This window comes from Microtus ochrogaster, chromosome 19 (genome assembly GCF_000317375.1).
Source record: "Microtus ochrogaster isolate Prairie Vole_2 chromosome 19, MicOch1.0, whole genome shotgun sequence".
NCBI classification, from domain to species: Eukaryota; Metazoa; Chordata; class Mammalia; order Rodentia; family Cricetidae; genus Microtus; species Microtus ochrogaster.
Window position 1 is genome coordinate 43418430 of NC_022021.1, and position 25359 is coordinate 43443788.

Here is a 25359-nt window from a genome sequence, read left to right on the forward strand (position 1 = left end):
TGAGATGAGCAACAGCTAACATAACCTGAAACACCCTTCACAACACCCAGGAGGGCACGTATTTGCAAGAAATGCGCGATTCCATTAGAAACTCATAAAACACTGGTACCCCTCATGTCCTTCCTGTCCACAAGGCGTGGATCCTGACGCCAGACTGGGAGCTCTGTAGTCACTGCTCTTACTATCTGAGCTGGCTCACGTCACCCTTCCACTTTTGTCTCTCAAGGACCTGGGGCTACAGGTGCGCAGCTTCCTTCTGCTCCAGGGCTGTTCCTTCAGAATGACCAGGTTCTTTTTCAAGACAAGTTCCTAACGGGGAACTGAAGCTCTGTTGCAGCCAGTGTGCTGCGTTTCCTCCTAACCTAAACGGTCAGCGCTCTGACAGGATTCAGAGCGATGGGTCCATCCTTTCTCACCACAAAGTGTGCTAAAGTTGACTGGTACAAAGTAGACCTTCACCGACAAACAGGAAACAGAAACAAGGTTAGGCAGCTGTTTAAGGGCCTGCCAGCCCCTCCCTCTCAGCCTTCCTCTAGGCCAGAGGCAAAACTGCCAGCTCCCTCCCTCGGATTAGCTAAATTCCCAGTTTCCCTGCAGTAACTAAGAATCTAGAGTCAGGTGCCAAAAGTCATGGAACTACATCATCTACTCACCTTGGGAAATAATAACCCACCACCACCTCCAGTAACACATCAACAGGGTTTGATGGAAGCCAGGGTAGATTTTCCACAATTCAGCAGCGTTATAAAATGGAGCTTTTTTAAAATACAAGAAAAAAAAAATCTATCCTTTGGCAATGTTACAATACAGTGTGCAAACAATCCTTTGTTTCACTTCCCTAGAACAACCTTCTAGAACTGTGCTGTGGCCCTGGTGTTTGCTACTCAGCACTGCAACACAACCAGGACACACAGATGACGGTGACCTCTACTTAGACTGACCAACACTGGAGGACCAGCCAGACACAGACGCTGACCCCCGGGGGTGGGGGAGGAACCAAACAGAGCCTGCGAACTTCTACTTCGGTGCTGACGTTTTCTGTTTACAGCAAGCAAACTGGACAGCAGAGGGAAGTATCAGTGTTAGTGGGCGATGGTCCATGAACTGTTACATAATGCTGTTCCTAAGGCATGCAGGGCTCTTCTAGGACTCAGTGGTTTTCATCTTATTATCCTAATAAATGACCTGATTTCTCCTTCTAAAGGTGATGTTTATTAGTGGTTCACAGAGCAAGCTGAAAACATCACCAAGGTAAACATCTGAGTTGATGGGGGGGGGGGGGGAAGTGGCTTGCACTTGGAAAAGTTTGGAAGCAATTTGAAAGGCTGGCTGCACCCCACAATGCAGGCTGCAGTGACCCTCCATCTCCACAGATCCCTATCAAGGTCAGCTCTTGGTCCACCCACTAGTACCACAGATACAACACCTGCCTCGATGCTGTACTCTGCTATGAGCTGTGAGTCCACACTTTCGCTGACAAGACGTATATGACCGTAGCTCAAGCTGCCCTACTCTGAAACCCAGTGGCCTACCCGACCCAAGGGTCTCAGTGCTCCTCTGTGGCAGTGGCACAATGCTGCGCTTCACTGTGTAGTCACCACAGTGACACAGCCACTCCTCTTTTGCAACCGCACGCCTGTGTTTGGCTTAATCAACCATTGCTAAGTGGTCCACTCCATTAATCCAGTTCTGCAATAGAAAGGGCTTCATTTTGCATGCTGGTCAACCCTGACTGCCACTTGAGGGTGACTGACACCGAGAAGACAGGAGCCTTTGTGTCCAAGACAACAGGGTTCCTGTCATTGGCTATGATAGTGAATTTCGTGACTTTGTAATTTAGCTCAGTGTAAATCAAGATGCTAGGTTTGTCCAGGCATTGCTGCTTCTAAGTGGATTTCATCTCCTACTTCTTAATCCTTTAAAAAAAAAAAGGTTATGCATTTATTCAAAATCTAATTACGGTCATCTTGTTTTCCCACCTCTTCTCATTTCCTAATCTTTTAATCAGAGAAGCTCAAGCCTAAAAACATACCCAAGTAATAGCAGCAACAAAAGCCAGGAACCCTTTAAGACAGTTCTGTTAGAAATGATTATTCAGCCTCCTTAACACCCAGCCTGCAGCAGCATGCCTGCATCTGCGCAGTCACTCCAGCTGTGCCACCCCCAGCTAGCTGTCCCTGGCTGTGCCTCCTGACCCCACACAGTTTATAATTGGCTGACTGACTTGCATAGCTAGCATCACCTAAAACGTGCAATTTTTGAGTCTTTCAAACACTACAGTCCTGTAAGTTTTGCTCAAAAGCAGAGATTTCCTTCAGCCACCAACAGGCTGGCTTTCTTTGTGATGGTACTGTTCAGCAAGCTATTATAAAACATTGTTTCTTTTACAATGATTCAGTAATTTGCTACATATATAACTTTAGCTAAACATAAACTGGCTTATTCTTTATGGTCATACACATTGAAGTAGTAACAATCAAATATTTGAGGTCCTTGTTTTCTTAGGCAACACTGGCTTGGTTGTACCTTCAAAATATTCTTAGTATCAGTAATATGATAGGTTTCTAAGACTTTCCAATCCTTCCCCCGAAGTAACTTCAAGACATCTCAGTCTAAGGAAACACTGGATGTCATTTAAGAACTGGGAAGCTCATAGCCAAGTTCCAAAGGTCCTCACCATTGATAGTGGCTAGCATGTCATCGTCAATAGCATCACCCACCACTGAGATGATGCATTCCTTTGTAGATGGCCCATACCTAAATTTCATTTTAATATTTTAATGCAGTGAGTTGAAGTTAATAAAGTATTTTCCTGGGGGTTGGAGAGATGGTGCAGAGCTTAAGAGCACTGATTACACTTCTAGAGGAACCAAGTTTAATTCCCAGCACTCAATTAGTAGCTCCCAACTGTCCAGGAGACTGACCTCTACAGGTACCAGGCATGAATCTGATACACAGATATATATGAAGACAAAACACGCATATGTATAAACATAAAGAAATTTTTGAAATATAATTTGCTACCTATGTACACAAAACATATTTCCTTTCAAGGGCCATAAATCAACTTTAGTAGATGTCTTGGTTTTATTACCTACTTAGCACATATTCTGTGCTCACTAAATGCCTTGAATGAATGAGCTTTAAAGATTGTTTAATTAGTAATTAAATCAAAGGATAATGGTACAATGTTAAAGATGAAAAACAAACTATCTGCATACCTGCAAATGTAACCAAAAATTTCTCATCACAATTTACCCAAACTATTATGCTTTCTCTCCTGCAAAAGGAAAGAAAGAAAGGAAGGGAAGGAGGGAGGGAGGAAGGGAGGGAAGGGAGGGAGGGAAGAAAAAGTTAAATATTATTTATATTAAAACCGCACAAAAAAATTGTTATTCTCAACTTTTCCATGTCTAATATGAAGCAACAACAACAAAAAAGGCCTTCTAGAACAAGTTACAAAGTCAGACAGTTCATCTAACTGGCATATGCAGAAAATCTGTCTGACATATGAAATACTCACCCTAGACAATGAATGCACGGCGCAGATCATGTCCTCAGTGACCAGGAAGTGCCCTGATGCCTGCCTGCCTCAGCTCTGCTCTTGGAAGCTTTGTCTACTTTCTGTTACATCATTAATTAAGCCCTGATTCTTAAATTGCTGCCTGCGATTGTGAAAACTGCCCACCTTTACCTTTGAATAATAAACTCTTCCGACAACCAATGCTTTAATTGCCAAAATATACTCTTTGTCTCAGCATGATTGTATTATCCAAATATCATCAACTTAACAGATATTTTCAAGTTAGTTCTAAAAGACCATGCCTTTCAAAATTCTGAAGGTAGATCTGAATCTACTGGTGGGTGGTCCTCTTTTAAAAAGAAAAGAAAAAAAAACTCAGGATAAACTCAATAAAAGAAATTACAATTGTACTTGGAAACACTTTTCTTCCCACTGCTGCTTGGAATTGCAACAAACCAGTTTAGCCGCATTCCACCAGTGTTTTATGAGAATAAGGCAAACACTCCAGCACAGTAAAAAGAACGTCAAAGGCTTGATGATTGCCCACAAGAGAAGCCAACGTACAGGAATTTATAAACCAAGGCAGTTTACTCTCCTCTGCAGCAAACTCACAACACTACCCGGCTCCCAGCTTTCCACACACCACTCATCTTAGCCTGTTAACAGAATCTGGACCCACTGGGGAAGACACTCAGATGCTCTCAATAAAAAAGAAAGAGATCTTAAAAATGCAACTCTTGAACTGTGAAAACATAAGTCTGCAGGAAGGAAGACACAGTATAGGTTACTAGCTGGTTTTATGTCAGCCTGATACAGGCTACAGTCACTGGGGAAGGGGGAACCTCAACTGAGAAAATGCCTCCGCCAGACAGGTCTGTGGGCAAGCAGATGGTGGGGGCGCATTTTCGTGTGATTACAGATGTGGAGGGCTGATTATGGGCATTGTCACCCCTGAAGCGGTGGTCTTGGGTGCTTGAAGAAAGGGTGAGCAAACCCTGGGGAGCAGCTCAGTAAGCAGCACTGATCCATGGCCTCTGCACCAGCTTCTCCCTCCAGATTCATGCTTTTGAGCACCTGCCCTGACATCCTTTCTCCATGGACTATGATCAAGAAGTGGTGTGCTGAAATGAACCCTTTCCTTCCCAAGCTGCATTTGGCCATGGTGCTTATTACAGTAGCAGAAAGCTAATCCAGCAGAAAAAAATGAAAAGGGGAGCGTCTTCATCTAAAAAGGAGAAACGAACAAAAAAAGGCAGCCACAGTGGTCCTGAGATTCTAACAGAAGTGAGGAACGCAAGCTAGCCACAAAAACTCTCTCTAATTCTGTGCAAAACAAAGGCCAGGAAACTAAACCATGTACTCATCTCAAATAACACAACTAAAAAGCAAACCTCAGACAGCAGTGGTGACAAAGCTAACCTTCTCAGTAGATTCTCTGGGGACACTGGCTGCAAGGACACCTGCCAGCCTCCAGAGCTGGCCATACTCCCCAACCCATGGGCAAAGCCTCCTCTAGGAGGACTTCCAGACAAACTTGGGTTTCTTGGCAACACTTTCAGCAACACGTCTGTATTTCAATACGTTATCCAGGAGTAAAAGATCAATATTCACAAGTAGGGACATGAATTTCATGTTTCAAACTGCAAACACGGAAGAGCCATGGAACCTATCATCAAAGTGAATATCTGATATGGGATTTCCCTCTGTATGCTGTGATTACCACTGATTAAAAAAGAAACTGCTTTGGACCTATAGCAAGGCAGAACTTAGCTAAGTGGGAGGGGGAACTAAACTGAATGCTGGGAGGAAGAAAGCAGAGTCAGGGAGAAGAGACAGATATGTTGGAACCTTGCCAGTAGGCCGTGACCCTCATGGTAAAGTATAAAATAATGGAAATGGGTTAAATTGAGATGTAAGAGTTAGCTAATAAGAAGCTAGAGCTAATGGGCCTAGCAGTGATTTAATTAATACAGCTTCTGTGAGGTTACCTCTGGACGGAGCAGTAGGGAATTAACTAGTAAGGAGGCCTACTACAAAGATCAGCTGAAAGGGTGAGAAGAACAGGATGTGCACACATATATACAACACTGGAAAGCAACACCCCAATAATACAAATCAACTGACAATTCTACAGAAATCAAACACGGCCCTCCTGAATCAACCACAGGAAAAAATTAACAGTTCTATGTTAACTATATAACTGCTCTTATTTGAGAAATACATGGACATGGATCAGAGAGATGGCTCAGCAGTTAAGAGCACAGGCTGCTATTGCAGAGGACCCAAGTTCATTTACCAGCACCCACATTGGGCCACTCACAACTACTAGTAGCTCAAATGGCTTACTCTTTTGAACTCCTCAGGCTTCTACACACATGCACAAACACACACACACACACACACATTCAGACAATTAAAAACAGGGACTCACCTGTGTGAGAAGCCCCTACTGGGAGACTATATAAACTTTTCCACAGCGTACTTCTTGCATTCATTTCTGTAAACCGTACATAAAGTTCACTTACAAATCAGACAGAGGGGGGACCCAGCCCTTGAACTAGTGATAAAGCATTTTGCTAATCTGAGTTATGAATATTTCACCTGTGAACACAGCTGCTTTCCATAGCTAGTCAGGCTTCCTAGAGATCTTGAAATATTAGAATCCTAAAAATGTCTCAAAGGATTGTTGCAGTACTTAGTCCCATTCTTTGGGGGGCTGGCTGACAAATCCCACTGTAATGTCTTCCCTTCCTGGTCACCGGGGCTTGGATACACTAGTATCAATCATTGGATCGTAGAGAAAAGGCTTACACAGGAAGACTAGCAAGAGTGAAGTTCTCTAATCACCAAGAAAAGCAAGAGATCATACTTCAGGGAGGGAGAGGCCCACAGTACCCTCCTTAGAGACAGTGCTGATAGAATAGGCCCTTGCTATGTAGTTTCCAAGTCACCAGCTTTCAGGGACCAGGTGCTCCTGCCAGGCCCATCACTCGGTCTACTAGTGTGGACACAGAGGCCCTGGTCATCCTGTGGCTGTTACTGCTCACCCAAGCCTTTCCAGAAACCACCATGCTCCCAGCAAGTACCATAAACAAGGTTAGGACTAGATGCTGGTCACCACCACCACCCTTAAAATACTTTTTCTTTAAGGAGCCTTTGAAATCCTACTTAGTAGAAACAACATGACCTATTTGTGAGAAAAACTGGGTTGGCCTCATATCTACCTGAGCACTTTAAAGGGCCCTGTGGCCTGCTCTTAGGCTGACATAAATAAAGCCACAAAGGAGACAAGAGGAGTGGGGCAAAGTCCCAGAAATGGAACTAAAATGCAAAGAAGAGGAAACCCAGAGAAGGCCCTGCAAGATTCTGGACTGACTTATGGAAGATACTCCCATAAAAGTATTGTCAAAGAACTCAGGAAGTCTTCCCAGTGAGACTGTTTCCCTGAAATTACCTATCCGCTATGTGACCACTCTAACATGAACACTGGAAAACATCCATAGGCAATGAGCTCTCAAGTCTTAAAGGAAACCCAGTAACAGAGGTTTCTTCACGTTCTTCTTACTGTGACTGAGCCACCCTGGGATCAATCAGCAAAGACCAAGAGGATCCGCAGTGCCCCTGCCAATCAACGGTCGGAAGGCCTGGCACAAAACAGGACTTTAGCAGCAGTGAACACTAAGCTGGTCAACACCAGCAACAAGAACACGGCCAAGCAAGCAGGCGATATCCTCTACCAACCACCCATCAAGCCTCCCCGAACCCGTCATCTGCAAGAACATGCTCGCTCACTCTTGCTTCCTCTCTTCCTGCTCCCAGGAAACCTTTTATCAGTGAGGACATCATATCATAAAATGTCTGGGGCTTCTGTCCAAGTCTGCTGATTGAATGGTCAATCTGCCTCCAGCGACAGGAAGGGAACTGGCCTGAGACTGGGGATACAGCGTTCTGGGCTCATTCCCATGCACTAAGGGCACAAATAGGGGGAGACTGACGCTCAATGGCCGTTAGAGCTTGGAAATAAAACATCAAGGAAAAATTGTGTGTGCTAAGTCAGAGGTGAGCCAAAATCATTTTCAAGAAATAATACAGTTTAACAAAAGAGCCCAAATGGCTCCAAAATAAATAAATAATGGCCATCAGGTTTATGCGCTAAACCAAGTTTACCAGCATCACAACAAACGCAAATGCTAATCCAGATAACACTAGTTAAAGTGGTTAGCTCAAGCCCAAGGAGAATGAGCCCGGTGACTACCAGGTGACAGGTGATGAAGGGCACAGGTAGAGAAGGCAGGGGGGCCGAGAATGACGCGGGCTCTGGGTGGAGGAGGAATGCCACCTCAGAGGGCACACAACTCCCCTCGGGTGTTTGCCTGTGGTTGGGGGCTGAAGGAAAATCCACCAGACTCTACAGCAGTGGCTCTCAACCTCCCTGACACCCCCTATAACACAGTTCCTCATATCGTTATTTTGTTGCAACTTCATGGCTGCAATTTTGCTACTATTACGACATGTAATGTAAATAATCTAATATGCAGGATACCTGATATGAGAACCCTATGGAGGTTGCGACCCACAGGTTGGGAATCAATGCTCTACAGTAATTTCTCCTAAATTCCTGTCCCAGAAAAACAAAAACAAAACAAACAAGCAAGCAAAACCTCCTAGCTCTGCCTACCTGCTCTATGACTGTCAGAGAAGATAAAACAGGGGAAAAGAAACACTACGGGGAAAATTAAGTGTTCATTCTGGGAAGAAAAACACTTCTGCAAGCGAGAATGAGTGGGTGTGCCCAGCAGCCCTTGGCCACTCTGCTCGCCAGACACAGCCCTAAGAATGGCACCAGGAGGAGTCAACACGGCTCTCAGGAGGGGATTTCTGACAGCTTTTTACAGAGCCTCTTGGAAAAGCCTACTTCTGAGCAAAGAAGGCTATTTAAGAATGGCTGAGGCAGGAGAGTGATCTGGAGGTGAATCACGCTCCTGAGCAAGGAAAGTCCCTTTGAAACACTGAGCCTGAGAAAGAATGGAGGACAGACAACTGGAGAAATAAAATGAAAACATGGTTTAGGAGGCTAAGCTAACGAGGGTGGTAGAAACCTCTGGAATCCACCCATTTTTACTCAGACAGTCCTTTGTTTAGTGGGAACCAGGGGTCCTGGCCATTGCACAGCCACAGGCCAGCATAAAATGGCCATCCACCCTGCTTCAGCATATGCCTGATCCACAGTTCTCAGGGCCCTGAGATGCAGCTGATATTTTTTTTTAAGTCATTCAACATGTAAATGGACACCTTTATTTCAGGATATGAAGCCTAGGTGTAAAACACTGAATTTGACTTAAGCACACAATGAGGAAGTTTCTCCTGTAGAGTCACTGACAAACATTGGGATGACTGAGTGGAAAGGTGAATCCTATCAACACCGGGGCAAGAGGCTGAGCAAAGGTAACAGTGATCTGGTTGGTGGAGAGGCCACTGTTGGAACCTTCCCGAAGTACTCTGAGGAAGGGCAGACACAACAGAGCCACAAACTTTTACAACACCAAGTGCCTCTCAAGTCAGGCATCTAAACACCTGGACAACTTCCTTATAAGTCATGCAGACGGCATTAACCCCTTCTGCTGCACCCAGTTATCAGGGAGTTGAGCCCGATATGTAATGCTGACTCCCTCACTTCCCTCACTCCACTGGCTGAGCCTTTCTGTTAAAACTGTTCTCCAGATGTTCTGTTGTTGTGTGGTGGTGGTGGTGGTGATTTCTGTTGTTTCCTTTAGCCCAGGCTAGTCTCAAACTCTGCTTTTACACAGTGCTGGGTGTCAAACCCAGGGCTTCCTGTAGGCTAGCTAGTCAAGTGCTGAACTACATTCCCAGAAACCCAGGGCTTCCTGCAGGCTAGCTAGTCAAGTGCAGAACTACATTCCCAGAAACCCAGGGCTTCCTGCAGGCAAGCTAGTTAAGGACTGAACTACATCCCCAGAAACCCAGAGGCACTTTGATGATGCTTCAAGACAATCTTTCTATCGCTGACATGGAAGTGTCAAAGGACATACGTCACTTGAATGACTCACTATACAGAAAAATTACTACATCCGAGAGAGGCAAGCTAACTGGCTGTGGATCTCTGCTAAGACGATAAGAATCCAGGGGCAGAGAAAAATGTTTTCAGCACAAGAGAATCTACAACTATATTAATAACAACAAAAATGTAAGTTTTTATTTTAAGTGACACTAACAGAATTATCTACCATTTCCGTCGTGTGGAGTGTTTTCAGCACCTATTCACTCTCTGCAGTCATGGTGAAAATGAGGAGCAACAGGCTGCATGGAATGCCTGTATTTATCTGCCAAATCAGTCAAGCTTCCTCCAGAGACCACTGTCAAACGGTTACCTCATTCCAGGACAAAACAGAAGAGGTTAAAAACCTTGGAGAGACAGTCTCACAAAAACTCCCCCTGACTCAGCTGACCATATGTGCAAATATCTTGGGAGTAAATGTATTGTTTAAACCTAAAACAGTCCTACAATATTCTTTTGCCAACAAATCTCTGACACTATATCACGGCTTCTATCAAGCCAGGAGATGAAATGATCCCTGATGAGGGGGCACTGCTGGTGCTCTTCTAGAACCCCAGCTCTTAGGAGAATGAGACAGATGTAATATTTCAAGACAAGCAACCCAGGCTATATACTGAGACCTTAAACACACACACACACACACACACACACACACACACACTTCACTTACCAGACATACATACATGTAAATACATACACACACATATATATACACACATACATATACACATCCCTGACTCTTGCTATCAAAATAATAAGTGAAGGATCTGAGACTATAGCTCAAGGGTGGGATGTTTGCACAAGATCCTGTGTTTGATTCTCTAGCATCAAAAAATAACAATAAGAGACAGTATAAAATTTATTAAGAGGAAACTGAAAAAAATACAAATTATATGTGTGTCCTAAGGGCAGAGTTAAAGAAGCCATTCTAAGATGCCTCGAATACTCCGCCACCCCACGTCCACGACCGCTTGTCACCGTGTGCTTGTCACCTTGTCTATGGCAGTTATCACCCATTCTGGATCCTACTCAGTATGAACTCTATCATCTCTGCAGTCAAAGAACAAAGAACTGGCATTTGCAGTGCTCTGGTATCAGTAGAGTCTGGGTTAGAGAACGCCGATGACAAGCCATCTGTTCTGATCGCTCCACTCCCCTTCAGAACGGTGCGAGATCTCCATGGCAAGACTGTGACTTCTTTAGTTTGGGGCCAGTGGTGTCCTCTCCTTCACAAAGCACGTGTGCCTCATAGATGGCCATTCTCAGGCTCTTCCTTTGCGCCAGCTACACTGATGGAAGGATTCTACAACCACACTAGCACCCCTCACTCAGTACTGGTGGAGGTCCCTGCTAGAGTGTGTGTATGTCTTATACCTAAAGGACACACACACACACCAGCTAGAGCCTTGGTCCTCAGTGTGGTCATATTGAGAAGGGACAGATCTTTAAGAGGTGGGGCCTAATGAGAAATCTCCAGGTCACAGGGAGAACTGCGCTTAGAAGGGATTCAGGTGGTTCTCCTGAGAGCCTGAGTTAGTTCTCGTGAGAGCAGTAGCTATGGAGAGTGAGCCTGAACCCTGAATCGCTTTGTCTTCCTGTCTTGCAGTGGGATTTCCACTGCCTGCATGTACTCTCATCAGCCACGTATCTGCCAAGATGTGGAGCACTCAGGGGCCCTCTCCAGAGCCTGAAGCTGAAACTTTCAGCCTCCAAAACTGTGAGGTAGACACATTTTCCTGGCAAGCACTGGCCTCGGATGTTTATTATAACATAACAGGACAGCTATATATCCCCAGAGCCCACAACTTAGCTAAGGGATTGCTTAGAGGACTTGTCTGCATATGCATCTGGGTTACAGATTTCAGGGCACTATCCTAGAACGAGATGAGAGATCCTGTGTCTTAAAGTCCAGGCCCTGCACTGGTCTGAGTTAAGGAAACATGGGTATAAATCAGGATTGCTCACTAGGCTACTCTTGGGAGCTACAGTGGGAGCAGAGGTCCCAGCAGCTCACACTCACAAGGGAAGAGATAAGTGCAAGGAACCAGAGCCAAAGGCAGCTGTACACAGGAGCCATGCCAAGACCAATGGACCACAGGAAGCATGCACAGGACAGACAATTGCACCTTCCCAAAGGCAGCAGAGCTCGTCGGGAAAACAAACCACAGAGGAGGAGGGACCAGCAAACACATGCAAGAAGTGCTGGACACAGTGCAGGACATGCTGATAGGCCAAGTCCAAGTTCCCCTTGAGCCTGGAGCTGCCAAGGCTGGGGAGCAAGTGGATCGGGTCTGCAGCTCGGAAATCCACTAGCCCTCACATGCATTCTCCACTGTCATGCAGCATTCAATGCACTGAGAATATAAGCAGGCATTTGGGATGGGTGGGGCAAGAGGATGGAGATAGATTCTGCGTGGTCTGCATTGCCGCCCTAGCCTACAGCAGAGGCAGACACCACTTCTACCAAGCAATGTGTGAGATATGAGACCTAACGTGCTATGTCTTTTTAAAAGCATCTCAAAATTCATTTTCACCTTGAGGGCAATTTCAATTACATAGCCTGTGCTCACCAATCATCTCTTTAATTTTAACTTTTACATTATTCCCCAGCACATTTTAAAAGGAGGCCAAAAGAGAACCTGCCTAATCATCTTGCGTCTTTGGACTATAAACTCCCACTGGACAGAACATTATTTTTGTCTTCTCCAGCTGTGTGGCACCCGGCATACTGACGCTGCTCAGGGGATAAACAGCTCGTTCATTACAGTGTCATGTATATTAAATAATGCCCATAAAGTCCTTTGAAGATGAAAACCACTTCAAGTGCTAACTAATGCTAAGCCAGGCATTTGGAACTAAGAAACACAGATGACAGAGTATGCATCCCATGGAGGTCACTGCCCAACAGGACAGTGGGCTAAGAGGCTCTTGTCCCTCTGCAGGTACTGAGTCTAGCATATGCCCTCCAGTCTGCTTTATGTGCATTTAATGTATACACTAGAACAGAGAATTTCAGAGTGCTGTGCTGTGGGATAATGTTCTTGTACCCTGTAATGATTTGTCACTCATATTGGCTTAATAAAAAGCTGATTGGCCACTAGCCAGGCAGGAAGTATAGGTGGGACAGCTAGACTAGGAGAATTCTGGGAAGAGGAAAGGCAGAGATGCAGTCGTCATCCAGAAGCAGAGGAAACAAGATAAGAATACCTTATTGAGAAACGATACCAAGCCACGTAGCTAAACATAGATAAGAATTATGGGTTAATTTAAGTTGTAAGAGGTAGTTAGTAATAAGCCTGAGCAATAGGCCAAATAGTTTATAATTAATTAATATAAGTCTCTGCATATTTCTTTGGGACTGAACAGCTGTGGGACAGGGTGGGACAGAAACTTCCATCTGCAGTGTTACAAAGAACAAAAGTCTTGGAGTTTCACTTCTTTCAGGAACCACACCCAGAAGAAATTTCAAAGCCTCACAAAATCCTGTCTTCCTCCTGAGATGTCTGCTTTCATGTCAAAGCACACTATGGCGTGTCGACTGTACAGAGGAGTTCACCTAAACTCCACAGCATGGACAATGATAATTCTTGACACAGAACTGCCTTTCTGCAAATTAATGGTATCTGTTTTGGAATCTAACCAAATACTCCACACCTTACCCCACACATGCTAAGTGAGGAAAAGTGCCTCCAATGTGCGGTGCATAAGCTTCCTTGGGAAAGCACGGCCTGTGATCTGATATCATGCTAACACTACTCTACACAGGAAGGAACACAGACAAAAGCTACCTCTGTCAACTACCCCAAACTTTTTTTTTTAAATATTTATTTATTTATTATTTATACAGTATTCTGTCTGTGTGTATGCCTGCAGGCCAGAAGAGGGCACCAGACCTCATTACAGATGATTGTGAGCCACCATGTGGTTGCTGGGAATTGAACTCAGGACCTTTGGAAGAGCAGGCAATGCTCTTAACCTCTGAGCCATCTCTCCAGCCCCCTACCCCAAACTTTGTAGGAGCTCAACTATGGTCAGTTTCACCCTACCTAGCCATGCCCTTTCCTACCCAAAAAGACAACTCACCTGGTCTGAGACCATTAATAGGAAGGAAATTCAATTCTTTTCATTGAAACTTATTAAAAAAAATTAATCTAAGGTCTACAAAAATTTTAAATATACCACCAGACTGCAAGCAGAGGTCAGATCAGGTCATAATCTCCTGTCAAATAGTGATTTCCACCCCCCACCCCTGCTCCCATTCATGAACAACAAAAAGGGGTCAGTAGAAAGCTCCCTAACAGGGATCAGGTCAAGACAATCGCCAGAGAAGCGGGCATGGCAGTAAAGTGCTGCTCTCCCTGAGGACTCTGGTCCACCTTCCCTAGAAGACCTCTTCACTCGGTAACCTCAAGTCTGTCCCAACAGGCTGTGGAAAGAGCCCTGTGTGCTCTATGTCCACCTGCACGCAACCAGGTTACCATTGCCTTCCTCGAAGGGGGTCACAGAAAACACCCCAAAACTGAAGACATCCAGGCCCCTTTTCTTTCATTTGTTTGTAATTTCAGTATTATAAAATTCACCTCACTTAAAAAATATAATTCAGTGGTTTTCATATTTACACTGCTATGAAAAGATGACCATTCTCTAATACAAACCATTGCTATCACCCCTCAAAAGCCTTTCCCAGGAACACCTGGCCTGCTAGCAATCCTCCCACCTCAGTCACGACCTTCTACACTCCAACTTGACTAACACCATTCTTAAAGTGTTTAGAACCCACCAGCCTTTTCTGACAAAGCGTTTTAGTCATACAAAGGACTTCAGGAGGTACAGCGGCCAAATTTCCCAGAATTCAATTTAACAAGAATATTTATAGAAAGCGCAGAATGCAATATATGAAATTAAGCCTATCTCCCCAAATCAAAGATCAAAATTCCACACCATGATTTCATGCAAAAAATAATAATAAATAAACAAACAGAAGAGCGTGGAACACAAAAAAAATCTCACCCACCATTTTATGACTTCTAGAACTAAGTGCATATATGTGCGCACACATGTACAGTTCACACTCGCATCCTTCCCAGAAACCACACACTGAGCCAGAAGCATCACTGCATTATGTACCACAGCTGGCCTCTGGGAAAGGCAGCCAGCACCGCATCTTTAAACCATGACTCCTGACTTCAAGAGGCAGAGTGCACTGCAGGCCTGAGACCACTCCCACGCAGACACCTCGCCAGGTACTCTCACTGATCTAACACCTTCTTAGTTCTCCTTTACTTCTTCTCTCCAGCAAGTACTGGACAACGAGATGAAGACAATAAACTTTCCCCCACAATACGTGTCGTTTTAATAAACCATATCTATTTGAAGTTAATCTCTCTTTTCTTCTTGGTGACTCCCTATTTCCAACTCCCTGAACATAACAGAAAAGCAAGCTGCGCATGGTGTCTGGCAGCCTCTGGGGAGCTGAAGATCATGGCTTCATCTGCTGGCCAGAACTGCTGATCAACATTTTCAACTTGAAGATTTGTGCACTGCCTTGCAGAGGCGAGCATTTTGCCATTGTTTCCTGCACATGAGGTAAGAGAAGCCAGACACCTCCCCCATCAAAGCAGAGCAAAAAAACATGGAACCAGGAACACGCAGCCCCCTATGTATGAGCCAGATGTCTGAGTCCAACCCAGGGTTTTTCTTACAGTTAGGTGCAGAAAGAGCCCTGAGTATGAATCTAACTGTGTAATTACGTTAAGTGTGTGTTTGGTTATGCAGTATTTATACACACATTCATGAGCTCAGTTCACTGAGAGGTTCTACAGGCAATGAGCACACTTAGTGCCCACTCTGCTAAAATGAATCAGTAATGGCTGATATCAGGGCTGGGCAAGGGAAAAACAAGATGATCCTTGAACTATTTATTGTGCCACGAAGTGAGAAAGAACTAAAAATAAAATAAAATGATGGAGATAGGTCACAAAAGATAAGGGAGTCAGCCCAAAGCCACTGTTCAAATTGCAGACAATTTGAGCAGCAAACAAGATAACGACAGCAGGGCCATAACTAACATGATGCACAGAACACAGTTCATGAGGACACACTTAGCAACACGCATTAAGTTAAGCAGAGGGAGAATCTCTTCTTCATGGTGGAAAAACAATAACAAAGAATGATAGATACTGTTAGAAAAAAATCACCATTTGGCAAACCAAGTAACAAGTAATTCAGACAAAATTTACAAGAGACGCCACACCTAACCAATGGAAATAAAGGAAAGAAAGAGGGTTTTGCACAGCCTCAAATTATCTCCCCACAAAACACTAAGTAATTACAAAGGGAACGAGACCTGGAGTCACCACCTGAACCAAGTGATGAAAGTGCCACTACCACACTGGAATAGCTAGATGCAGTGGGGTAGCTGGGTGGCAACGAGGCAGCTGGATACAGGGGACAAACTGAATGGCAGTGAGGCAGCTGGATGCAGAGGAGAAGCTAGGTTCAGTGAAGCAGCTGGAAGGCAGTGAGGCAGCTGGAGGGAGAGGAGAAGCTAGATGCAATGAAACAGCTGGATGGCAACGAGGCAGCTGGATGCAGAGGAGAAACTAGGTGCAGTGAAGTAGCTGGGTGGCAGTGAAGTAGCTGGGTGGCAGTGAGGCAGCTGGATGCAGAGGAGAAGCTAGGTGCAGTGAAGCAGCTGGATGGCAGTGGGGTAGTTGGATGCAAGGGACAAGCTGGATGCAGTGGAGCATCTGGATGCAATGAGGAAGTTTGATGGTGGGGGAAGCTGGACGCAGTAAAACAACTGGATGCAATGAGGCAGCTGGATGCAGGGGCAGCTAGGTGAAGCAGGGAAGCTGGATGCGTAGGATTGTTCATGTTGTTATGAGAAACCCTCCATGGCCAGAATCTAATGAGGACTCATACATGCCAAACTAACAGACAGTCATCAGTACAAATATTCAATAACATCCAGGTAACAGAAGAAAAACTAAGAAGACGTTCTCACTGATGGCATCTAAGGAACTATAAAAACTAAATGTAATATGTGGTCTTAAAATCATCATGGATCATCTTTTTTACTTCTTAATTGTTAATAGGGCATTTCTGGAACAAATAGAATTTTACTAAGTTGGTAGCTCTATTTGATGTTATTGTACTCAGAAAGTACAGTGCTATGGACCTGTAATCCCAGCCCAGCAGGCCAAAGCAAGAAGATCACAAGTTCAAGGCCTACCCAGGTTACAAAAAAACAAAACAAAAGTGATAATTTCCTGATCTTCATTATTATGTCAGGGCATTTTCTTGTTCTTAGAAACACACAGAACCATTTAGAGCAGTGGTCCTCAACCTTCCTAATGTTGCGACCCTTTTAATACAGTTCCTCATGTTATGGTGACCCCAACCACTTCATAACTGTAATTTCACTACTGTTAGGGATTGTAATGTAAATATCTGATACGTGAAATATCTGCTACCACACAGGTTGAAAACCACTGATTTAGAGGCAATGGGCATCATCCCATCTGCCACGTACTCTCAAGTGGTTCAAAACCAAAACAGTGTGTCAATGATGTATCTAAATCCACACAGAGACAGACAAGGCAAATAGAGTGCAATGGTAACAAGTAGGAAATCAGAGTAAAGCTCTTCTTTGCTGAGGAGGAGATCTGACTTCTCAAAACAGTTTCTTCCCTTTCCAAGTAACTGTAACTTTAAATGTAATTACCAGTGCAAACAGAGCCAACTAAGCACCCTGAATCGGCAAAAGTAACAGAGTTGCTACAACTCAACTACACTGATACAGACATACCCTTTGTTACCTTTGCTACTGTGAAATAAAAGACTGGGGGCTGGAGAGATGGCTCAGTTGTTAACAGCACTGACTGCCCTTCCAGAGGTCGAGGTCCTGAGTTCAATTCCCAACAGCCACATGGCGGCTCACAACCATCCATAACGAGATCTGGTGCCCTCTTTTGGTCTGGCCTATAGATATATACATATCTATATGTATATATACATATAGATATATACATGCAGTCAGAACACTGTATACATAATAAATAAATAAGCCTTAAAAATAAAAGAAATAAAGGACTTAATATAATAATAGGTCAAAAGTAACCCACAATTTCACACTAACCAGCCACCCTTTTAATTCTGGAAATTGTCACATACTAAGAAGTAAAACTGAATTTTTTTTTTTTGAAAATCCCATAAGGATCATGCTGTCTATCAACTATGAGGAGACCAAATGAGGTGGGTTGATGAAAATGAACCTTACAGATACAAGAGCCCAAAACAAATGCCTAAGAAATGTCTCACTAAAGAGGAGGGAGAAATCAAGCTCCTCCGTACCACTGTCTCTCAACAGAGTCTGCTTGCACATGATAAACAGCAAAGGAAGAGTGGAGACAACGCAATAGCTTTCTAGACAAAGCCAGGACACCCACAGTCACTCCGAAAGAAGCTCCTAGGCCTCTGTCATCCTCATACCAGCTTGCTCTTTTCCTAAGTTAGACAGGAAGTCTTAAGACTCATTATGATGTTTTACATGATGATGGCCAAAGGAACATTCCTGGCTAGCTCACCCTGCCCTTCCCATCCTGCCAACACTGCATTTACAGCCACAGACACTTCCCAGCACTTAGATCCAGTCCAGACGGTCAAAGACATGGGATCAACACTTCAATCAAGATTTCCCTGTAGTCCGCAACAGATGTGAGCCGAATAAAGCAACTTGGCCATCACACCTCACTTGGATATCTGCGGCTACTTGTAATATCTGTGTTAAAGTCGTACCTGTTGTCATCAGGCAAGAAAAGAGAAACAGAAACTAAATTATAGAGTCCAAACCAACACAAGGAAAATGCTTGCTGTATCCTGGAATCTTTCACTCAACTTTTATTTGGATCTACACTGTTAAATTATAGCTCTGACCATCAACACCCAAGGATCTATGTATTTAAATTTTAAAATGGCAATCCAGACTCTGCAGTGAGGTCATTTACTCTCTCCCTCTGTTAGGAAAATAAAGGGGACAGGTGCCTTCCTAAGAGTGAAATGGGGCAGGTCAGGCACCCTCAGAAGAAGCTGACAGACTCATCCGTGATCAAAACCACACCACATGCTGAAGAGGAGATTCTAGTTTCAAAGAAAAAAAGGTATGAGAGACATCTTACATAGGACCAGACGAATCACAGTATTAAGTGGCCGGTGAAAGAGAAATACTAACAGACTACCAGCTTTCCCTGGAGAGCACACCCACACAACTAATTAAAACAGTAAGTAAATAAATCAGTAAATAAATTGAAAGGTATTATGGGGTCAGTGTAAGAAGAGGAAGTGGAACAAAATAAAAAATGAAAACCAACAACAACAAAAAAAGTACCAAAAACCCTTATCTAAAAATTTCATAGATTATCCCTTTACACGTGAGCTGTACGTGGAAATTACATTTGCAAGTTCAGGAACAGTTGTTTATTTCATGGTTACAGGTCTTCTGTGAAGGAGATACGGAGGACATGTTAGCAATTCACTCACTCCTCAGAATGAGAAATGGGTAGCTGCAAAGTCAGAAAGCCCAGGGATGCTCTGCAGACAGTAAGATGGGACAGCCCATCCCCAGAAACCCTGCTTCAATGCCAAGAGTGCCAAGGCTCTGCAGACCATGCTGTGGGTGCCCCTCTCCTTGTCGTACAGCAGCAAAGACCCCCCCGAAAGGGAAAACTTAGAGCGGCAGGAATGGCAGCTATCAGTCATAGACATGTGGCTCGTCATCTACACGTCGAGTGTGTTTATGAACAAAATGCACTCCGTAGCACATGGCCATCAGACTAAACACTCCACAAGGCAAAGTCTCAGGACAGACAGCTCAAGAGGCCATCCTCCTGCAGCAGTTCCGCTCACTGCAACCCCTAGTGAGCCTCTCTCACCAGCTCCTCACCCTGCGACACAGGAACAAACTTTCCCAAGCGGGTGGGAAGTTCCTTATTCCGATCTTAAAGGGCTTCTTACATGGATAGGGACTAGAAAGAGGAAATTAAGATCAAAACACATCCATGAAGAAAATTAAATGTTTCTACTATTGGTTAAAAATTCAAACTGAAACTGGGCAGCGGTGGTACTGGCCTTTAATCCTAGCACTTAGGAGGCAAAGGCAGGTGGATCTCTGTGAGTTCAAGGCCAGGCTGGTCAGAGTGAGTTTCAGGACAGCCAGGGCTACATAGAAAAAATCCTGTCTCTTAAAAAAATAAAATAAAAATAAATAAATAAAAACCTGAATATTTACATACTGACCATAAGTGTTAAAAACGAGGTTTCCCATAAACAAGAAAGTCGGCCCATGAGCCCTAACAGCATCACAACAGAGCTGTGTTGGAGATACTGGTCTCTATAAGCAGGTAGTAAAGTAGATAAGATTTGGTTATAACAAGGTTTCTCGGGGGTGGGGTGGGTCAAACACCTTAGATCAGGAAGACTCAGGGACAGAGGCAGAGGAAACAGACACACACCAAGGCCAGTAGAGTCTTCCCCCACACCCTTAGGCTCCTTTTATCCATTCAGAGCTGCAAGCATGGACTGTCTACCCCAGAGTGGATCCGGCTGAAAAGTAAAGCAGCCAGCTCCCCAGTGGTCACGGAGAAGTTTCCCATCAATATGTTCAATCCTGCGCCGCTGTTCTGGCCAACAGCCCCTCCTGGCCACTGCACCCCATCAGATTAAATAAAAAGGGAGAAGATACGTGGCACGCCTGTGCTCCAGGCAGATCACTCAATCACCCGTCAGTTCACCAAGTGTGTGGGCCAGAGGACAGAGAAGCAGGAACGAGGGAAGGACACCCAAGCAGAAAGCACCTTCCACTGGTGTGGAACTGCTATCCAGGTGCTTTCTTCACTGTCAACCCAGGACCCGTCTGGCGGTACTGTCAAGATAATGTAGTTAAGGTCATAAAGACCAGTCCAGGGCAGAACCGATGAGGGATGAGGGAGGTCACCACTGCTGCTTTTTATAGTGTACAGAGCTCACTTCTATCAACATAAGTGATTTTTTTTTCTAAGTAAGTGTGGCTATTGATTAAGAATTTGACTTTTCTCTGGAATTCTGCCAAGAATACGAGATTAACATTTTATTTTCTCAGTGCAGGAGTAAAGAGTAGGCAAAATAAATATCAGCTACAGTTTATTTAAGTTGATAGCTTCAAACATTACCTCTGACTTTCCATTAGGAACAAATTCCAAATCCACCATAACATTTAAAAAGTTTTTTAAAGCTGGGTAGTGGCGGGACATGCCTTTAATTCCAGTAATAAGAAGGCAGAGGCAGGTGGAGCTCTATGAGTTAGAGACCAACCTGTGCTATAGAGCTAGTTCCCAGACAGCCAAAGCAACACAGAAAAACCCTGTCTTCAGGGGGGCGGGGGTAGTTCTTAAAAAAAAAAAAACAACTATCTTAATTGCATTTTTAATCATACCTTTAAGAATCATAATTAAACCACATTTCACTTTGAACACCACCACTGACTTCATTTAAAAATCTTGGTGAAAAGTTAAAAGGGTTAAAATAGCTTCTGCTAAATCTTCCTTCCCTTGAATCTTAGTTAAATTGATGAGGGGGAAAACCCAGTGCCCCACCTCAACAAGCTTGCTCAAGCTCACGATGTCTCAATGGAAAGCTGCTTTCAGTGGTGACTTTACTGTTCTCATGTTTTTCTCGAAAGTCACTTCTGGATGGATGGATTTACCTATTCATCTCAGATTCTTCAGTGCCCTCTAAAGCAGCTTAGCAACGCCACTAAGAAGAGGAGGCCAACACTCTCTAGCACTTTTTTCAGCTTTCCTTTTCAGAATTTGGAGGGCAGCAAGGCCCTACTTCAGAACACAATCGCTGTTCTAGAACTTAGTGGAGCACAGCTTCCCAGCTCCAGAACACAACTTAACTGGTACTAAGAGCCTAACTATGAAGAAAAGCCTGCTCATACTCCAAAGGAAACCATCATATCAAAGCATATAAAAGCATGCGTGCTGCTCCCTCACAAAGTGACACACTCAATTCTCTTCATGTAGTCCTAGGGAAGAGAGGGGCTGCAGAGAGACATCCAGAATAAGACTTAGAAAGAAACAAACCCAGCGTGATGACTTCAGAATAACCACAAACCTTTGTTCTGCACACATTCATTTAACGCCAACCAAAGCATGCCAGGCAGGTTAAAAATAATGCATTTATGTAAGTCCCCCTCACCCCCCATACACACACTCTACCAAGGTTAAATACGGAGCTCTGAAAAAATGATTTATTGCCACAAGGACAGGGACCCAAAATAGATTGGCAATAAAAGTGATTGGTCCCAGGGGCACTGAGAACTAATGTAAGCAACATCCTGGCCATGACAGGCATCCGGGAAGAGCACTAGAGTCATAGCTTAACCCTGATTCCACCTGTACCCAGTTCCACACTGGGAGAAAGCCACACGACCTCCCTGTGAGTCGGATTCCTCATCTGTAAAATGCAAACGCTGGTCCAGCTCAGTTCTTCAGTATCTCTGTTTTAGTTTGTTTTTTTTTATTGGGGGGGGAGGAAGTTTTCCTTATCTGTTTCAGCGTTCCACTCTGAACAAAGAAAGGTGATGTCCAAATTCCACTAACATATGCAAAACAAAACAAAAACCTGCTAGCTGCCCACTCAACCCACTTTAGCACTGACTGGCCTGCCAGTAAGTGCCAAGCCTCAGGGTGGCTGATCAGGATCACCTAAATGCATAGGGACTTTTCTTTAATAAAGCGTGGAGAAGACAACAAAATAGCAGCACAGGAGGAGAGACCTAAAGTGGGATGGAGGCTCGATGACTACCGCCCCTAGGGTCAAAGAAAAGTGAAAAACGGCGTGTAGGTACCAAGAGCTGTGCAGAAGCTACGAACGTTCACAGGAAAGGGGAGTAGTCCCCCACCCTCCACCTTCAACTCTTGGCAGGTGGCAACATCTTAGCTGGAACACCTCCACTGATGGGGGGAGGGGGATGACATCGTAGCCCATTCTATTTTCGAGCTGCTCTGTTAAAAGTTCTGTTAAGCTGATACCGTTTCCTTTCATCCAACCACAGGTACCAGTTTCAGTCTATGGCTACAAAAATAAAGCAAGAAGGACCAAACAACCACAGCTGCAGGCCTGAGAAGGTGAAGGCAAGCAATAGAAAACCTTTGTCTCCTCCTACGTGTTGGCAAGCTCAGGGCCACGAACCCTGAAGAGGTTCACACCCTACCTGACCTCCCCAGCCAATGGGAACATATTTTCCCATCTTAAAGACAATACAGATGGATTAGCAACTCATTCTCCTCCACGTTCCTACCATCAAATCTGTCCTGGGGGTTCCCTGCCATTAACTGCTCTATTCCACGAGGCCCCAACCAACGCCATCTTTACAACCATGGTTGGTGCCCATGCCAAACTTATCAGCCCCCTTTGCATCCTGTACTAGACACCATTGGCCTAGATGCCAACCACTAAGCTGGCAACCACTAAGCTTTGGAACAGGTATCCACAGTTCGGGGGGGGGGGCATGAGAAATAACTTCTAAAAGGGGTGCACACTACACCTGACAGGGGACAGGTCTTCTGAGGCCAATCCAAAAACCTACCCTGGTTCCTGACCATGAATCAATTAACTAAAAAAAATCAATTTGTCTAGTCACGTTGGAGGGTTGAAATAAAAGAATACAGAAGTGGCATTACCTGAACCGGAACTCTAAACTGAACAGGCAACCCATGACTACAAAACAAACAAACAAACAAACAAACAAATAAATAAATAAATAAAAATAAGAGCAGGGAACAGAGTGACAAGAGGCACTCAAGGCCAGCATGTCTTTGGGGAATCTTGGGAACAAGCCATTCCTCAACGGTTCATAAAAGATAAGAAAGTTCAGTCTCACCAGCACCAAGTAAATAAATAAATAAATAAATGATAAAAATCCCATCTCAGGGCACAAGACCCTCTCTAAGATCAAGATGCTGAATTTTGTCAGTCTGTTATTCTGTGACAGATGATAGAAAAATGAAAAATGATAGCTTCTGGGCATGGAGGAAGCACGGCTTAGTTCTGCTCTACCCAGCCAGCAGAGCACCAAAAAATAAAAAAAAATAAAAAAAATTCAAGAACTCTTAAAGTTTTCATTTGAGGGAGTTGGTGTTTTTCTAAACCTCTGCTTTTTGCAAGGACCTCACAGGAGATGGAGTACTGGGAGTATATTAAACCCAAGCTGACACCACAGAGACGAAATGTGTCACTTCTAGTCATAACCAATCGGTTAAGACGAATCAAAAATAACCTTGCCAGACAAAGATCAAAAAGACAGAACTAAACCAGGTATCCAAAGGCTCTGCTAACTTCTGCCTCGCTCAAGGCTGGTCGCTTCTATTGCTAGCTTCCCGTGACCCGGATTGCCGTCCTGATCTCACCCAATTTGGGAGCTGACTTTGAAAGAAGCCACGAAGAGCCTGAGCTGTCAGCCTCCGGCGCTCACCCCGGTGCAGGCCGCTCACCAGGCCCCGAGGCTCTCCCAGCAGTTCTCCGGGAGGCCAGCGAACCGCCGCCCCGCGCCCTCCCCGGTCCGCCTGCCTCTCCGGGACCGGACCTGGGCCTCTCTCTCCGGCTCTCCAGCGCGGAGTCTGCATCCTCACTCCCGAGCCTAGCCCGCCAGGGACGGTTCTCCGAGATGCAGGCCCCCGGGTCGCCGCCGCTGCCCTCGGCCGCCTCCGGGACGCACAAGCAGAGCGGACTGCACGCGGGGACCAGGGACGCGCGGACGCGAGCCCGGCTCGCGCGGGATCTGGGCCGGGCCGGGCCAGGAGGAGGCGCCGTCACCGGGGTCCCCGGGACGCCCCGTCACGCCCCCTGAGCCGCACACCCGAGCCCCTCCCGCCCGCCTACCCGCCCGCCGGGCTCCGCGCTAGCCTCCTCCTTCGCCAACCCCGGCTCGCCAGAGCGGACCCCCAACCACCCAGCACTGCCTCCAGGTCCACGCCACCCACGCAATGCCCACGAGCCCCGGCTCCGCACCTCTCCCCAAGGCCACCACGGTCCTAGATATCCTTCCCCGGGCCTCCCCCAGAGACAATGGCTCGACCCCGCCGTCCCGATCACTGCTTCAGCTTGGCCACCGTCCTGGGTCCCTTCGCTGAGGTGCGATGGCTGCCCCGTTTCACAGAACCGTACGCCAAGGCTAGATGATAGGCTAGAGCCCCGAACCAAGACACTCGCAGATAATGGGATCGGGGATCCAGCTACCAGCGGCCCGGAGACCAACACAAGGCACAGCCCGCTGTCCCCGGCCCCGGTGAGCTCGTCCTCCGGGACACCGGCCTCCGCCCACGCCGTCCCCGCCGCCGCCTCTTCGGCCCTCCAGCGAGAGACAAAGAGCCGGCGCCCCAACCCGCGGGGCCGTGGCCACTGCAGCGGGAGGGCGAGGGGTGTCTACCCTGGCACAAGGGACGAGCACCGGGGAAGCGAGCGAAGGCGCCCGGAACAAGCCGCAGCACACGGGCGGCGTGGGCAACCTGACACGCCGGCGTGGATCGCCAAGCCCCGCTGCGGCGACAGGAACGAGAGCGCGCAGGGCTGTACCGGGCCGGAGAGCGGGGCGCGCCGGGCCGGCTGAGCGCTCGGGGCAGCCGCGGGACTCACCGGATCGGAAGAAGGCCGCGATGTCGGCCAGGTCCTTGGCGGCCTCCTCGGCGCCCTCACCGGCGCCGCCCCCGCAGCCGGAGCC

The 25359-nt window shown here is 45.8% G+C and overlaps 1 protein-coding gene across 2 annotated transcripts in view; it reads right to left on the bottom strand.

Moving 5' to 3' along the window:
• Nucleotides 1-25353, bottom strand: part of Trio (trio Rho guanine nucleotide exchange factor) — a 287626-nt gene extending 262273 nt beyond the window's left edge. Inside the window, exon 1 of one of the 2 annotated variants that reach the window (XM_026783734.1) lies at nt 24226-24498. In XM_026783734.1, the coding sequence (XP_026639535.1) occupies nt 24226-24265 (40 nt within the window). In that variant the 5' untranslated portion in view covers nt 24266-24498. Of the gene's footprint in view, nt 1-24225; nt 24499-25274 lie in introns of those variants that run through there. The other variant, XM_005356663.3, reaches the window with a different exon arrangement.
• Between the last annotated feature and the right edge of the window lie 6 nt (nt 25354-25359).